The sequence below is a fragment of the Labrus mixtus genome, chromosome 22 (genome assembly GCF_963584025.1).
Source record: "Labrus mixtus chromosome 22, fLabMix1.1, whole genome shotgun sequence".
Lineage (NCBI taxonomy): Eukaryota > Metazoa > Chordata > Actinopteri > Labriformes > Labridae > Labrus > Labrus mixtus.
This window is the reverse complement of record NC_083633.1, coordinates 10,372,925-10,391,082: the sequence shown is the minus strand read 5'-3', so window position 1 is coordinate 10,391,082 and position 18,158 is coordinate 10,372,925. Positions and strand designations below refer to the sequence as shown.

The 18,158-nt window shown below is 41.2% G+C and overlaps 1 protein-coding gene across 1 annotated transcript; it reads right to left on the bottom strand.

Annotated features, from left to right (window-relative positions):
• Positions 1-10,146: 10,146 nt before the first annotated feature.
• Positions 10,147-18,153, bottom strand: gxylt1b (glucoside xylosyltransferase 1b). Its single transcript, XM_061029207.1, has 7 exons — positions 17,856-18,153; positions 16,045-16,258; positions 15,800-15,931; positions 15,197-15,448; positions 14,890-15,013; positions 14,613-14,785; positions 10,147-11,333 (listed from the first exon to the last, which is right to left on the bottom strand). Exons 1-7 carry the CDS (start codon positions 18,056-18,058, stop codon positions 11,172-11,174), a joined length of 1,260 nt encoding a protein of 419 aa, XP_060885190.1. The 5' UTR covers positions 18,059-18,153; the 3' UTR covers positions 10,147-11,171.
• Between the last annotated feature and the right edge of the window lie 5 nt (positions 18,154-18,158).

The window sequence follows — 18,158 nt, the reverse complement described above, 5'->3', positions numbered from 1 at the left end:
ATCTTACATAAGCGACAGTTTTCTGTAATTTATAGGAGATTAAGTAGAGCCCCACATCTTGACACAAAAACAAACAGTATATGGAGGCAATCGCAGACTCAGAGGTAGCGTTTAAAAGACAGTCCTTTAATCCAGGCAGGGGTTCAGTACACAGGTCGACAGATAAACAACAAATCCAGATGGTTAGGCAAAAAGGGCCAAAGGTCAAAAGGCAGGCAAGAGTCATACACTAAGAGCTAAATACAAATTGAAGGGGCGGAGCTGTGCATTCTGGGAGTTGTTGTCTTTCATCCACATGAGCCAAACAGACACGTGCTGCCTTTTCTCGGTCAAGAACGCACCAACTTCAAAATGTATTTCACATTTCTACTACATATATGACCCAATTTCAATACAGATTCATGTTTCAACCGGTGAAGTATCCCTGCAAGTTTAAGGAGCTAGTCTCGCTTATAATCAAGCTAACCGGTTTGCGCTGATTTGGAATCATCACCTTGTGGTTTCAGAACATCAAACATCTGCTTCGATCTAGCCAGTTGACTGACACACATAATAATGATAGTCACATAATAACATAATGGTGTTTACCATTACTCTGCCTCACCCTCTTGTATAACATGTACATACATAGAATGGGGATCAATTAGGTTTGCAATAATGCCATTAGCGGGAAATGTGATATAAAGCTGAATTGACACGTTTGTAACTGGGGGAATCAAGAGGATGGGAAAGTGGCTGACTGTTGTTTATAAAGAACTGACACTGCCTGGCCGATTCTTTTACCTATAGTAAGCAACAACACAGGACAGGATTATGGAAGAACATGACTCAGCTTTTTACACCCCACTGTTTCACGTGTCCCTTTTGAATTTTTAATGAAGTTTCAGATGCCCTTGTGGATCCAAACACAGACGGCTTCAGTTTTTTAACACCACAGGTCCATTCACCCCCATTCAGTGTCCATCATTCACATTCACAAGCCACTGACACAGCAGCAGTAGCAACTGGGGGTCAAGCGTCTTGCCCAAGGACACATCGGAAATGTGGCTGCAGGAGCTGGGGATCGAACCCCTGATCCCTCAGGTTGAGAGACAACTACCACTGAGCCAAAGCATGATCGAGGAAAAGACTATTAATCTATATATAACTTTTAAGAGTCATCATTAATTTAACTGTAGAATATGTTCTAATAAATCATCTTTTCAAGTGCAGGTAGGGTTCCAGTTGTACCACTGGCAGGACTGATGATGGACACTCTGTCCACTGTAGTATTTGTCTATATTGACCTTTTCTTTCACTACATCTCCCACCTCCTCTCTTTCGCCTGCCTCCCCAGACGGAATGAATCCATCTTTCGGAGGGAGGTAATCACGACTTCTCCCAATTATATCCTTTTCTCTGTGTTCCTTCGTTAAGAGACCTCGTTAGTCCCATTGCGACGCTATCAGTGATTGATCACAGCCATCAGCCTCGTATCCTGCCTTACATCCTCCACCCGGAACATCGAGAGGCGATAAGCCTGATAAACATTCACTGATAAAGGCTGAACGCATCTGATTACAGCGACATGGAACCCAGCCAAGATGCTCAACCATTAGTCGCTGTGCATTTTACTCATGGAAATAATTTGGGAGTCAGTGATAGAACGCATGTGACAGCAAACTGTCTTCATACATCAGTGCTTTTACCAAGGGAAATAACAGAGATGTAAACAGATTGAGAGACTATGGAGCATATCGAGTCCTCCACTTAGCCAGTCGCATTATTTAACTATGTTATTCGTGTTTGTGTGTGTTCTTCAGCTCCTGTAAGCCCTAATGGCCCACTTTAACCTGTCCATCACATAACATAACGACAAAGTAAAGGGCTTTAATTAACAGAATGGATCCCATCGTCATGGGAACAGATGTGATAGGTTGTTACTGACGTGTTTCGCCACCTTGAGAGGTTTGAGAATTGCACGGTGTGAAACACACACACACATACATGCATGCACGTGATGCTCCCGTCAATTTGCAGAACACATTTTGGCTCATCTGAACAGAGCTTGCGCGCTGTACATTGTACATGTGTGTCCAAGCAGATCAATAGGTGTTCACTATAAAATGGACTCGGGCGTAAATTAACACCCTAGGGAGCTGTAAGAACAAGACACCAGCACGAGATTCACCAGGATGTAATATGGACAAATACACCTCAGCTGCCTGACAGAACAACAAGTAGCTGGGGTTCCAATCGGTTGTACTGCTTTCATTTTCAAGACAGAAAATGAGCTTTGATGCATGAATAAATGAGTACTGCAGTGCGTACAAAAAAAACCTTACAAGAACTTTCATTCCATCATGGTACAGCTTTATTGTACCTGAAAACCTCGTTATTATAGGTTGTAAAAACATTTAATACATAGTATATTTCCAAGTGTGCTGCGGTGCTGATCCTTTGACTCTATGCTATTGGCTAAAAGCAACTAAAGTGATCTAACGTGCCATCATCCACATTTTATTTCCACTTTTTATTAATGGTTGAATATAAAATCTTTCAAATCTCTTCTTAACGTATTCACACTTCATGGATGTAGACCATTTTCAACACAAAGCCAACACAGTTCAAGTGACTCATTTCACAATGTATTCGTATGTTTTAAGACCGGTAGAGTCACAGTTCACAGGCTCTTAATCGTTGTAATTGATGCAGGGAAAATGATAGATGCAGGAATCAACAACTCTGGTATGTTTGTAATTTTATGTTTTAGCTCTGCATTACATTTTAATTTAGTTTTTATACTACTCCATTGAGCCAATAGGGTAACTTTAATCAGTTTTCATTTTCTCCTCTTTTTCATTGGGTATGTATAATACATTGAAGGGTACACATACCCTTGTACACATTACCAATGAGGGTCTTTTCACAGTTTCCCGGTTACCTTGTATGCTATATCACATGATGTGATTGTGTATAAAGCTCCACTCATCTGACACCTACCCGGCGGCAGCGGATACGAGCATTAAAAATTACAATTTAGAAATAATCAATAAGATGGATACTGCTCTTGTTTGAAAATGAATACTGATCCCTCTACTTGACCTACAAAAGCAGTCTGTTTTATCACCAGCTGAAAACTCCTCACAGGAGCTTTAATGCTGAGTGAAGTTTATTGAATCTATCTCTCCATGACTTCTTCACATTTTTGTCTTGTACAGATCCCTTTCTTTTTGCTCGTTCTGAGAGAAAGTAGGGGTTAATGGGTTCAGTGAGTGTTTAATGTCTTGCATTTAACAACATGCTTGTAGGTGGTAATCTGAACTATGTAACTCAAAAGGACAGTCCTCTTTTCCCACTGCAGGTCGCTCACAAATACATAACATTACATTTGCATTTTACTTTTTCAATGCACATATTTATATTTCTAAAAAATGTGCTTGACATCGTCTAGCGTCACTGTCACTGAAAAATGATTGAGTGCAACCTCTTCTTGCAGATCTGACCCACACAATAGACCCTTTAGCTTTAAAATGAGCATGCTGGCAAACACACTTGTATCCATGCATACAGTATATAGTCAGCGTTTCACACATTCTCAAATATATGCACACAGACAATAGCCTGCAACTCCCCTCCAGTCTGGCAGGTAATTGCTGTCTATGGGGGGACAGGTGCTTCTACAAAAGAGCGCCACTGTCCAGGCAGGCCCTATTCAATTCCACTGTAATTACCTAATTGAAAAACGTGCAGGGAAAAGACTGTGTGTGTGTGTGTGTGTGTGAGTGTGTGTGTGTGTGTGTGTGTGTGTGTGTGTGTGTGAGGCAGAGAATGTGGAGAGTTGGGTAAAGGAAGAGATAAGCTCTGGGCTCTCTGAATACAATAAAGCTATACACTCCACACCTCACACACATTCATATATGCTTCCAAAGTGTCATTTTTGCACCTATGGACACGTGATCACACATGTATGACCACACACACAAGGACACGCTGAGTTTTTTTTTTTTTTTTTGCGTGAATCAGATCACTCCGGGGGTAAATATTGTCAGGCCATGATTGAGGGATGGAGTGAAGGAGGGTGCAGTAATGGGAAATCTATTGTTGTGAGATGAGGATGCAGCAGGGAGAAGAGGAGGAGGAGGGTCAGAGCACGTTTGGATATAAAAGCAGCACGGTCACTCTCATTCACTGCTGTCAGCCTCTTTATCTCCGCGTCCCCTCTGCTTCGGCTTGAAGTTTTATATGGGATCTATAGACAGGGGAGAGCAGATGGTGCCCGTTTGAAAATGTGATGTCTGTCTATGAATTTCCTGTGAATGTATTGTGCACATGTGAATATAAATGTGAAGCACTGGGTTGCCATCCTGCAAACTTTCTCTGCAGAAAATGTGCCAGATATTCTAATTTAGAAAAAAAAGTAAGTATGCTAATAAGCTGTAAATGTATTCATTTCAAGAAAAAAATTGATGGAAAAGTGTGTCTTTTTGTGTGGAAGAAACAGTACTCTCTTTTTAGTGTTGCTGCTATCATGCTTGTAAAGGGAAACTAAATAGAGCAAGCAGCTTGTTAGCTTAGCTTAGCAGAAAGACAAAAAAGGGGAAGCAGCCAGCCAAGCTATGTCCAGATGTCGGGAAAAAAAATTGTAATAATTAATCATTCTTGATTGAGTAATATATCTAAAACACCAAATGATACTAAAAAAGTTGAAACTCCATCCAGATGTTCCGTTGTTTTTTCTGTTTGTCTTTTACTTTTGTAATTTCCTGTTTTATTTTGTTACTTACCCTTGTCTATGTCTTTCAGATCCTGCTCCTCATGTTTCCTCCCTTGTGTGAAATGGTGTGTTCCAGTTGATCTCGTAAGTGGGAAATTCCCAGTTCCCAGACGGAAGTATCAACTGGAATGCCCCCCTGAAGTCGTAATTACGACTCGGAAACTGGGGGAGAAAAAAGTAGCCCGAGTTCAGATCCAATATGGCTGCTACGTGCATCGAAAGGAATGTTTCAGATGCAACTGTTGAGTTTATTAGCAGCTTACTCGTCTTTTTGTGTAATTAAATCAATCAGACCGATGGTATCATGCAAATTCTCTCTGTGGAGGTGTTTTCATGTTATTTTCGGTCAGAAACTATCACGTAGTGTGTTATTATCGTCTGGTATTAGCGAACAAAACAAAGGTACTCCTGGACGCGTCCATGTTGCTTTTCCGACTTGCAGCCGGAACGCAGTTTACTCGGGTGTGACGTCATTCCCAGTTCCCACTTCCGAGGTAAATGGAACGCGGTATAAGCCCCACCTTGATTGAGCTCACCTGAGTGTATGGATATTTTATCCATGTGCGTCCACCCTTTCCTTAGTGTTACATGTAATACTCATTCTAGCACTTTTTCCCAGTGAGGTATTGTGTATGACTTTTGTCTGCCTTCTTGACCCTTCCTTTTGCCTGCTCCTTTTGATTTGTTAGATTGGGATTTTTGGTCTACCCGTGTATCGAACCGGAGTGAATAAACCTGCTTTTTTTACCCTGTGAAGTCTTCCTGTTGAATCCTTTTGAGTGCGTCATTGTGTCAAAAGTGAGATGGACTTTAAAATATCACAGTACATTCATACATCAGTAAACATATCAGTTAACATCATTATACAATTTTATAAATAGTAACCTATATGTAATAAAATAATGAATTGTAAAGAGGATAAATAAGCTGTTAGCAAGCTAGCTGGTAGCTTCATACCATCACTATACAGACAGTAATACAGACATAACTTTAGAGTTCTAGAGTAAATATGCAGATCCATCCAGCAGCTGTTAGCTTAGCGTGTAGCTAAGCTTAAAGACTTGAAGCAGGGAGAAACACTTAGCCCAGCTCTGTCCAAAGGTAACAGAATGTTCCTAATAGTACCTCTAAAACTCATCACTTCACACATGTTGGTTTAATTTATAAAAACTGAGAATTTTTACACTAACCATAGTAATAGCTTTGTACAAAAAAGATTTTAAAGAAGCTACCTAGCTTTGTGCTGTTAGCTTCTGAGTAACAGTAAAGATAAAACAGTAGTATAGATCTTTGTGAAGGCATATAAGGACAATGTCAAACTTCACCTAATAAAACAGAACTTCTGAAAGACCAGGTTGCTAGTTTTTATATTAAGTAAATCACGGTGTTCAAACCACTTCAAAGCCCCTCAGTATCTCCCATTTTGTTCCAAACAGAAACTGGACAAACTACCATGCTTGACAAGACAATAGCATCTAATTTTTGTGCTTGGGTGAGTTTGTCGTGCTGTTGCAGCCAGTTTCGAGTACACTGTGATTGCAGCGTTGCACAAAGTGATGGAGCTCAGATCCCCAAGGCTATAGCATAGCTCAGCGGGCCCAGACTCACACTAGGGTTCCTGAAATTTTTGGAAGTGCTACACAATCCTGTGTAGTCTCAGCAGTCTGTTGCCATTTCTTGCAAGGCAAATACAACAAAAAAAAGTCTGGGCATGTTTGATGAGTACATCTGGTATTTTTGTACACAAAGTTTTGGTTTATCTTCGGATGTTTGGGTGCCCTCTGAAAGGTGCAGGGAGAAAAAAGAAATCAGGCTCGAGAAACTAGGCCATACACTGAGATGGATTTCAAAGATGTTTTTTGTAGGAGCAATTTGAAAAGATACAAAATTAGGAATGCAAGAAGAAAGGGAGGACAAAGGATTTTGGGGTAGAAATACAAGGAGGAAAAGGAAGATGCGTACCACACCATGAGGATAAAAACAAGGACAAGGACTGAATTTGGCAGAAAGCCTGCAAACGGCGAGCTTTTCCACAGTGTTGGCTGCTTTGAAAGCAAGCGAGATGTTGCCGAGAGCTGGACAGACATACTTTGGCTTGGCTTCGTGGCATTTGTTGTGTTGAGTCTGACAAACACAAACAGAAACTAAGCTGTGAAGTCAATAAACCAATCTGCTGAAATACCCATCACTCTCTCTGTGTCTCTCTATATTGTACCCAGTAAATTGTAGGAGCAGATTCAGTGTCAGACTGAGCAAATATGTCATATTCCATCTCACTGGGCATCAAACGTACCCTGGAGTCACCCACATGTAAATAAGGAACGCGGGACATGTCATTCTGTTTGTGGGGTACATTCAGCGCCTGTGTGCTGTTCTCTCTCATCTCCTACAGCAGTGATATGTAGACCCTATTACAACATGTAAATGACCCCCTGCTGTGCAATCTAACAGTATGATGTGACATACAAGTGGAGCAGAAGTCATATTTAATATAAGACCGGGTGTGCTGGTGTGTGATGCCTCTCGACCTATTACCTCCACTCGCTGTGGCTGTGTGTGTGTGTTTGAACATGTTTGCATAATGCATCCATACAATTCATGGATGTTAGATTTAAGCTGTCATACTTGGACAGATGCGTCCTTGTCTTTGAAAATGACAAGTCACATTAAAAACAGGGAACTTCATCTTTAGATCTAAGCATACATTCACTAGAAAAGTCATAGAAGCTCAGCAAAAGCTCTGAACTCAAGATAAAATAGGTACCACTGTTCATAAGGTTGTTTTTTTATGAGAAATTAGTACAATTGAAAAATCTGTGTTTTTTAAAGCTGCTCTCATCAAATTGTTTGTATTACCCATGTTAAAGGAAAGCTACTTTAATGTGATGAACCTATAAATATTATCTTGTTTTTTTTACCCTAACTATATCATTAGCCCCTAAAGGCCCTGACACACCAAGGAGATCATCGGCCGTCGTTGGTGAGCGATCGCCCCCCCTGGTTTTTGCGTAGTTTCCGGCTCTGTCGCGACCCATCAGGTTTCATGTAACTCCAGCTCTTCCACCCATTTGCCGCCTCCGCCTCTTCTTTTCTTTTTCCACTAAAAGATCAATGGCTGACAACGCCAGTGCCATTTTCATCTTTTAATCAGACATGAATCTTGATTACACTTCTGTGCAGAACGTACGTGGTGGTTGCCCGTCGACTGTAGTCTTTGCGGTGTGTTCAAATGTGACTTTTTGGCCAAGACAAAAGGGGACATGAGGTGTCCCCACAGTTGGTCTTCGTCACCACTAGTTCTTTGCCTTGGGCTTTTATTCCCAAGTCGCGTTTGATCACAAGAGTTTCTCTGAGATCTTGTGTCTGTAAAATCTTACTGCAAACAGCAGGTGTGTGGTCTCTGGGTCTGGCCGGGTGCTCTAGTGTGTGTGTTTGGATTATAATCTTACAAATGGGTTGAAAATGTCCTTCTGTCTGTGGTCACCCACGTTTTTTTAAAATCAGGTAAGTCTAGTTGTCTAGTTTGTAGCCAGCTTTAGTAACATTTCTTTTAAGTTGTAAAAAGCCTCATTGACTCATTGGCCCAATTTATATTCCTCATCTTCATCGTCAGTGCTAAATCAAGCACTCCTGTCAAGAATGTCCTTGACTGAACTGTGGAATTGCATTGTGGGAAATGTAGGCACTGGGTTTGCCAAAGAAGGAAATCATCCTCAAAGCCTGAAAGTGCTTACAAAGTGAACTCTTCAAGTGTCCTTAAGTAATTCTTCTTTTTGATGCTTTTTGATAGTGTGATCTAACACAGACCACATATTACAGCTTACCTTCTGTAAAAAGGTAAGCTAACCTCAGTATAATAAAATGGCTGGAAGCACGGTTTGTATGCCTTTGTGTGTTCATTGACAAAAGTTTGAGAGAGGACATCCTGTATGTAACTTCATCAGGTTCATCCTACAACTGCTATCCAGTTTTTCTGCTTATTTTAAAATCCATTTATTCATCCTAATGGGAAAAAAGTTTTGTGTCCTTTTACATGTAGCTCAATTTTAGGATTTCTTTATATTAGTGGTTGTTTACCATGTTTGATCAAAGAGCCCACTCATAATTAGCCCACTATTCCATTCACTAGTACACTGAACCCTTACCAAATAGAGAAAACACCTTGGGTATGTTTGTTTCTCTCGAAACCTCTCAGTTTCTCTTTTTTTAATTTGATGGGACCATTTCGAGGTCCTACTCTGTTTTCAGCAAAGCTATATCAACAAGATAGAGCTCTGAAGCACCTAATTGCTATATTGGCAATGACAGCCTTGGTTTTTTTTTTCTTTCTTTCATCACTAACACACTCTCATCAGCCATTTCTCTGTGCTCCCTCTATGCACTTATCTCGCCCTCTTCAACATTTTATCCAGTGACAAAGGAGAAAAATGGCCAACCGTACCTTGAGTTAAAAAAACAAAGCTAAACAAACAACACACAGAGACACAGGGACATTTAATTATTCTCCTATGTGCACCCCGCTGTAAATGCCGGAGGTCACATATTTATTTAGAGCAGTTTCTCTTCCAGACTGGATAATACAAAATAAGAAATACCAGAGTTATTTATTATGATATAAAATGTGCAGTTTCAGGAAAATGAAACCTTGGAGGATGGCTCATATTGAATTTTTCAACATGGTGCTCAATCCAAGCTATTGTCTCCCTCTCCCTGAGGACCTGGCCTGTTACAAGTTGCCTTTAAGCACACAGGTCAATAAAGGTAATTGATAAGCTCTCATATGGATATATAGTGATGAATGAAGGATCTTTCATGTGCAATGAATCAAATGTCTTCTGGAGCCATAAATGAACGCTCGTATCCCCTCGCCTAATGGGAATAAGCATAAACTTTTTCCACAAAGTCAATGCGGTATACAGGGTTATCTATACATCTGTGTTATTAGTCCATCACTTACACTTTATGAGCACCTCAGTGTTGGTGGCCTAGTCATAGATTATTGGCAAGACCATTGATCTGCCTCAAGGAGGTAATGGAAACATAGCATCAATCTTCAAGTTAGATTTTTATAGGATAAACTAACAAAGATGCATTTTGTCGATAGAAGAAAAATCAAATGGGATTGTATTTGCCTACTCAAAGCCCCTATAGCAAATTATCTACATCTGGAAACAAAAGGTCAGCAATTGCTTTTTTTTATACTTATACTGATAATAAACCCTTCATCCATCCATCTTCTTCTGCTTATTCAAAGTCGGGTTTTTTTTCTCCTTCAAATGTGTCTGTTATTTTAAAGTTAAGTTAGTAACTATATGTTCCTTCCCTGGATTGGAACATCAAAAAAATGCTTCCCCCTGGTGGTTAAAAAAGAAAGTACACACTCACAGCACTTCTTCCAAAAATAATGAGATGACCTTTATTTTAAGAAACCACACAACAATCTCACAACGTATCAACAAGTACACATGTAACAAAAGATCTCCCCTCACATTACAACCACACCAACATAAACACAGATACGATTTGAAGTGTTTAAAATACATTCAACAATGGAAAAACACATCACTTGAAAAAATTTAAAAAAAATTTAAAAACTTTGGCATTAGCAGAACTTGTAGCTTATTCACATGATCAAGACTGACATAAGACAGAAGAATGAACTATTCTCAAATGTGAGGAATCATTTTTTGCTTGATTTTAATTCAGGTTAAGAGAACCTGTGTCACAGATATATCACATAATGGGACAAACACTGTTCAATCTGACTCTGATAGTGGTTATATAGGCCCAGCCCCTGCAACTGCAGAACATTATATGTATATAAAATATTGAAGAAATTGTTTGCACAGTCAAATGACACTTAAAGTTCCTGACTTCTCGTCCATCATGTTGGTCCTGGAGTGGTTTCTGACGGTTGAAAAAGTGGTCCAGTGCGTCCATCTCCTCATTAGGGCCCGTCTGAAAGCCTTTGTCCAGTTCTGATGTGAGTCTCGTCTCTTTTTTTAATAAGAGCATTTTTCATAAATTCTCCAATATGGAAAGACAAAAGCTACTCTTCCAAACATCAAAGATCTGACAGCAGTGAGTAATTACAAGGAAGAGAATAAAATATACTTAATGCTGTGAAAGTCTGCACATGGAGAAAAGAATCCATACGTGCATGTGTGGTACTTAATTTCCACTGCGAAAAAATCTGTACTTTGCTACAGGGCCGATCGGCTTTTATAGCATTTAAAGTCGATTTCAGGCATTTACATCACGCTCTAATCCAGAGCAACTTAAAAAGAGCAGAGCGGTTATTAGTCTCACTCTGAGACAACCCTGACTGTCTTATTGAGCTTTCAACATCTGCTCACTTAAATAATAAGTCTCTTCTTTTTGGCTTCTTTTCCAGTCATTTCCAGTTTCCTTTGTGTCACCGTCCACGTGGGGCTTTTCTGTTGACGTTGGCCAGGCTGTGTGCCAGTCTCTTAGTGAAGAGCGGGTGGGCTTTACCACAATATGTGTGTGTCGTCTTTAAGAGTTCTTCCTCCAGGGGCTCCAGCAGAGACGTCACTGGATCTGAACCGAAAGGGTACTGGAACGAGAAATTGTGACATTGAGTTGACACAACAAATACTGATAAGAAGGGATGTGCTTTAAGAGACAGAGTGTCCCATTGAAGTTGCTAAAACAAGGATTTGCACGGGATATAAAAGCAGATTCATATGTTATGAAGGAAGCTTCTTTTCAGACGACTTGTACTCTCCTTCCTCTTTCTCTTTCTGGAACATGGGGGTGGGTTGGCTAAAGGTTGGATGAGTGGGCTTGGAAGACTTCAAACGAGCAGCTGAAATCCCAAACTACAGTCTAAAGTCCCCTGAGGACAGCTCACACCCCCCTACTGTTCCACTGTGATTGATCAGATTCCTCCTGTAACGTAAGCGAAGTGCTGCTGTGGGCAGCGTTCAGGCTGCGGAAGATATCTGTCCCAGGATAAATTAAAAATCCAAATCCGGGAGGCATGCTGGACTCAGATGGGACTCCAAATCTAATCTGATCGGTCAGCTGGGCAGAAAAACATAAAGCAGTTGTTGGGAGTGAGTTTTTATGCTATAGGCTTAGTGTCCAGTGATAACAGGGGATCAGAGAAGAAATTTCATGTCTTCATGATAATGAAGGAGCCTTTACAACGCTCTGAGGAAATCAAAGGGGAATTACCATTTTTTATGCCAGCTCATTTGCTTGCGGTTGGTTCCCTGATATTGGGTCACAAAAAGAATGGCGTTTTTATGAGCACATACTCACACACACACACGCGTTGGTCATAAAGTTGCATTTACAGTTGCTGTATTGATTTTGTGCGGCTGATGGGGCACCCTTGGCGTGCAGACTCCAACTCTAAACGTACCATCGGCTGTAAAATTTTACTGCTGCTTCTTGGGCTCAGCTTTTTTGCAGCGCAGGGGAGGGAGGAGATGTTTTATGACAGACAGACGGCTGTGGTCTGTCTGAGAAGGAAAGACAAGCAGACAGACAGGGAGGAGCAGCGCTGTCTGTGCTGCCCTTGCTTTGTGTGAGGATACAGGGACAGGCACACTTATTTCCTTAAATGTGTTAAACTTGAAAGTCATTAGTTGAGAATCATTTGTTCCCTGCCTCTCTAATGTGGAATGCTGCTTTATTAATTTGATATAACTTTACCCTGAATGTGTTTAAATTCTGTCCTCGTTGAGTTTCCTGCCTCAGCCTCTCACCTGATTACACACCTGATCCACATTAGTAATGAGGAAATCAGGCCCAGTATATCTGAGCTTTCCAAAGTGCATTCCCAGTGTGGCCAGATTGTCTCTGTTGCTTGAGCTTTCTGGAAAATGTTCTCTTGTTAACCCTTTTTTGTATATGACCATTGTAAGACCGCTGGTCCTATCCGTCTCTCTGGCTTCTTTCTGCTGACATTTGCATATTACATGTGAGTTGAGTGAGTTGAACTGTATTTCAATTAGACATTTTGTGACTGTCACAGTCGTCTTCCTTCAGTTGGTTTTCTGAATGCTCACTCTCACCGACCTGTCAGTGTGGGACTGTTAGTCTTTCACTCCCCAGCACTGCACAGACACCCTGAGGTTCTGTCGTAGTAAAACAAGACAAATAGAAAAGAGAAGGTCTGCCCAGTGAGACGAAAACACACACGGAGGATCAATCCACACTCCTCCATCCTCCTGGCCAACCAGACTTAATCACATATCATTGGAAGGGTCAATATCTAACACAGGCTATTGGGAAAAGTGTGTGTTTTAGTGCATGCTCTGGGCCCTCATGTGCGGTTTACTGCACGCTTGTAGCAGCATGCACAGCACCTGAGCGTGTGTGTGTGTTCTACTATCATTGATCCTGTCCTATAAAAGCGGGAGTTTTAACTGCGGGCCGTGGATAAGGTATGGATCAGCCATCGCTCTGATCTATGCTCAATGCTTTGTTAATAAGAAAGCAATGAGACTCCAAACAGTGATGGCTTCATTAAGTAAATGCCACTCATGCCGTCAATATCAGTGCACTCTGGTAAACAACCCATAAACATCCTCGTGGGGCAAATTAGCCTCAATCCAACCTTCTCAATATGGTGGGGATTTGTGTTTCCAATTCAGGCAATCTAAAGACACACACACTTAGGGTGTTTAGGGTCAGCACCAATCCAAAGTCTAATCCAGGAGGATAAAGAGAAGGGGTGGTGGAGGAGAGCAGGTGTGTCGCTGGGGTTATAAAAAGGGCTCTTTTCATCAGATGTCGCACTAAATTACAACAACAACACTTTAAAAGGCTCAGCAGGCTCTTTTTCTTCACTTGAACGTCCCCAAGAGACTTTTAATGAGGTGCACTTTCTTGTTTACTTTCACTATTGTGGTAGAATCTTTATTTCCCAAAAGGCCTTTGGGGGATTCACCTAACTTTCTGCATTTCAAAAAGTACAAAGACAGAAACAATGGAATACAGTAACATGTGTGCTGTTCTTTCAATAAACAGAGTGAGCAGCATCCCCTACTGAGGATGCACTTTTAGACTATTGAGACTTTTGTTATGAAGTTAGAGACACATTGTTACTTTTTGATTATGTTCTGTCATCAATTGAAATGATTTTGAATAAATTATGATAGATCTCAAATCACAGGCAGAGATGCAAAGAAACCTTGCAGTTCTCACATCTTCCAGTCGTTCATGCAAAATTACACTTTTTAATGAAGATGACTAAAACGAACATAAAAGCTGCTTTGAGGTTTACTGTGGTGCAGTTAACTTTATGTTCCGAGGGGTTACATCAGATGCAAATAAATCTTTACGACGGATGCATCAGCAGTGGGAGTTTAATGTTGCACCGCCTGTTTTAATGTCTTTTGTTCTACGTGGGGAGAATTGTTTTTTAATTCTTACAGTTAGTGTATCTGATCGATGCATTATTCCCACCTTGTAACGACAAGCTTTAGAAAAGGTTTGTGATGTCTTAACTTCAACTCACTTTCTGCCCGCCCAGCAGACGGCTGCTCCACATGAGTCTGGTTCTGCTCGAGGTTTCTACCTGTTTAAAAGGCCGTTTTTTTCCTTGCTGCTGTTTGCACGATGTTACAACGTGATTAGCTCATGGCGTTAGGTCTCTGAAACACTATAACAAAGAGAACAGAGAACTTTCTAGTCTTAACTTGGCTTTAAAAACTCCAAGCTAAACTCTGCTCTTTTTTACCAAGTGTCTATGAGATAACATGTGTTATGATTTGGTGCTATGCAAATCAGAAGGACTGATTGAAACTCATAACGTAGCTTAAACACGAGAGCATTCAAGCATCCCACGCACACTTACAAAGACACGGAAAGGCACGCTCACCTTTTGTATGGCCTCGTAAACGGCCCTGAAGGCGGGCTGTTTTTGGTCGTGGTACACCCCTCTGTTTCCATGCAGAATGTTAATGCCGTCTTCCTCAGCTGATGCACAGTTACTGCCGTAGATACAATGATCTGGACGATAATTCCACTGACAGGGAAACTCCAGAAGGCACTCTGAAAGGAAATGATGACGCTCAAAAATGGCTAAACCCTCTTTTACGGAGGTTATTTTGTATAAATGTAAATGCTATATTTGCTGCTACAGTGTGCAGCCTTACCAGAGTTGTGGTGGAAAATGATGTTAAGAAGGTCCTGGTCTCCCCAGGTTATATTGAGTTTGTATTTCTGAAGTAGAGGCATCAGCAGCTCCTCCCAACGCAGCCCCACAGCTGTCATATCGTTCTGTGAAGTACATACAACAATCAAAAAGATCCTTTTCTATGTCAGGATATGATCAACTGGTAAGGGTTAAAGAGTGTGGAAATGTAACAGGATTCAATTGAATCCTCTCACAGACATGAGATCAACTGCAGCACAACGAGGACATCTAGTGGCCAGTTAAAGTAGTACAGTCTCTTCACCTACCTTAAAGAACATGCTCCTCATCCTCGTCATGTTCATGAGCATGACGCCCGAGTTGATGCCCGTCCTGCCGTAGAAGGGGTGGCGGGCGAAGCGGTTGTACCAGGCGATTCGGGGCTCCTCGTGCTCCGGGGCCATGGCGGCCAGCTGGGAGGAGTTAAACCTGGACAGGAAGGCCCAGAGGCGGTCTACGGGCTGCAGGAAGAGGATGTCAGAGTCCACATACACTACAGAGTCGACGTCCTTTAGGAGCAGCTGAAGAAGAGTTTGAAAAAGACACAAAGAGACAGGTGTTACCGAGGAGGTGAATTATTCAGATGTTCTCCAGTGATTTTAATGATTCATAGAGTCAGTTTGTTCTGCAAAGGTCTTACACAATGGATGTTTTTCAGTATTTAACACTTACTCTATTTTTTATAAAGGTAATTTGGAAACACAAAACTTTACATAAGTGCTCCTGAATATAGACCTGCAAAGCACAGGTTCTCTCAAGCTTTTTTTTTTTTTTTTAGAATTCTGCAGACAAGGATTTCCTGCCTCGTGTTGTGATTTCTATATAAGAAATATATATTAAAAACAAATCTACTCTCTTCCTTCTATACTTACTGGTAAGAAGAGCCTCTGAGAAGCGCAGGGTTTGAAGAGTTTCTTCCACTCCACAGCATTCTCACTGGGAAAGCTGATGGAGTAGACCGTGTAGTTAAACCTGGAGCGGATAAAATCGGGCCACGACTCCAGCTGGAACACACCCAATCAAAAAATGTAAATTGCTCGTAGAGATATCTTGTAAGAGGAGATGACCAACACACGTCAGGCAGGCGGTTATTTCTAGGCTGTCATTTACTACTCACCGCTTCCATAAAACTGGCGTGCAGCTGATCCTCTGCAAAGATGTGCACGGAGAGCCGCTTGACGCTGAAAAGCACAGCAGACTTGATCATGGTGAGCGTCTCCTCCAGCCGCTCGCCACAGGCCACAACGGCCAGGTGCATGGGAGGGTCTGGTCTGCTCTGGACGCTGCCAACGACACCTGTCTCCACCTGGCCCTTCTGCCGCATTATGTACCTGAGTGAGAGGATGGATAGTCTTACCAAGTGCAGTTATCAAGTCTTTTCTGTAGGGAGTTTGAAAAGATTTGATCCAACGATAATGTGTATAAAAACCATATAGTCTTTAAATATTAATGGCCGAAGCCTGAGTGACGTCAGCCATATGTTACTGGAGGGGACTCAGTCACCCTGACGACAGGCTGAGAGCTCGAGCTGAGGCAGGTTTTAAGCCCCTTGGCGAACCGTTACATCACACCCACTTGTCAATCATGTCAGCTACGCACCTAACTATGGATAACACACGATAACACATATCCTTCTCTAAATCATAACGGAGCTGTTTTTAAAAAAAATGAACAGTACAGTGTGTGCCCATGATGACAATAACTAATCAGATCTATTTCGTTTTTTTTGGACCAGGCTGTAAACATGTCAATTTATGCTGTAAAAACTGCTTTTTTTTTGCCAGTCATGTGTATGTGACTTTCAGAGTTCCTGGAGCCAGCCTGAAGTGGACACTCGACGAACTACAGGATTTTGCACTTCCGCATTTGCTTCATTTTTCAAGACCGGAGGTTAACACTTGATTAAAAAACGAGCTTTAACGACGGCATACTATTACATTATCTTTACAAGGTCCCTACTTTAGCTTAACAAAAGTACATTGCAACTCAACTTGAGAAACATGACTTACAAATATATTCTTTAATCTTGATGACGTGAAGTCTCAACAACACTGTCTTTCTGGGTTTTTTTCAGCCTTCTAGAAATAAGGTTACATGTTTACTTAAGATAAAATACATGACTAAATGTATCTGCTGTAATAGGAACTGGGAACTGGGAAAAAACCCAAACTATCTCTCTAGTGCCATTTTCTTGAACGTCATAGTTAAGTTAATATATGTAGTCATTGTAATTTTTCTCACCTCTGTGTTAATTCAAACAATATATAATAAACCTGTTACACCAATGGATGTAATCTTTATTATTGAGGACTGAAAGCGGGTTTCTCTTCCTTTGAACTTAAACCACTCTTACTTCCCATCCTTCTCACCAAACCTCTAAAATCTGGTGGAGAATTTCACGCTCAGATGTTAAGAAAACAAACAAAAGTGGATTTGCGTCATGCATTTAGTTGCCAACATTTGTGCTGTCTTCTTGCATGATGAAATAAGTAGGATATCTTTGGTATCAGATTCTCCACTTTAAAAAAAACAAAAAAACAGCCAAAATCCACGGCTTTCTCGGACTGTGGGAGATGTAATGTTGAATGTTTTTGTTTGTGTTTGCTTATTCGTGACGTAGGCCCACTACTGTTTATTAATGTTGGAACCAACAATGTGTCTGCACGGTGAAGTCACACACCTGTTTACGTCTTGCGTCACTGTTGCCTTCACGATAGAAACAGGATGCGAGCTGAAGAGTACTTTGAAACGTTACTTCTCTTCGGGTGTATAGGAATGTGACGCAGCCTGCTTCACTGGCCAAATGCAGACGGAGTAGCCTATTTGTTCTCACTTATCGAATAAAATGTTTTTGTTTTTTTGTTTTTTTTTTAACAAAAGTTGCACCCTGTCGACACAGCACAGACTAGAGAAAAAAAACAGTCTTACCTATTGTACCAGTGTGAGCTTCGGGGCCCAGTTTTGTCCGCAGCCCCTCGCCTGCCTCCGGGAACTCTCGGTGGGATGAAAACCTTCTTCGGTCCGTTTCCACCGACTGGCACGTCCGAGTAAAGCAACCTACTGTAGACATACAAACCCGAAAACACGGCAAACACCATGCACAACAAAAGTGCACGAATGTAACGCCGCATTATGGAGTTTGAAAACACAATTTACAGCTAAAGTCATGACACAGAAACTAACGCATAATAACAATTGCAAAGCCAGGCGTAATGGTGAAGTATTTCCGGT

Excerpts from the sequence above, each read along its gene's own strand:
- gxylt1b (XM_061029207.1), bottom strand. The coding sequence starts at position 18,058 with ATGCGGCGTTACATTCGTGCACTTTTGTTGTGCATGGTGTTTGCCGTG. Across the intron at positions 15,014-15,196 it reads TGAGGAGCATGTTCTTTAAG|AACGATATGACAGCTGTGGG; the intron begins GTAGGTGAAGAG and ends TGTACTTCACAG. Across the intron at positions 14,786-14,889 it reads CATTTTCCACCACAACTCTG|AGTGCCTTCTGGAGTTTCCC; the intron begins GTAAGGCTGCAC and ends ATTTCCTTTCAG.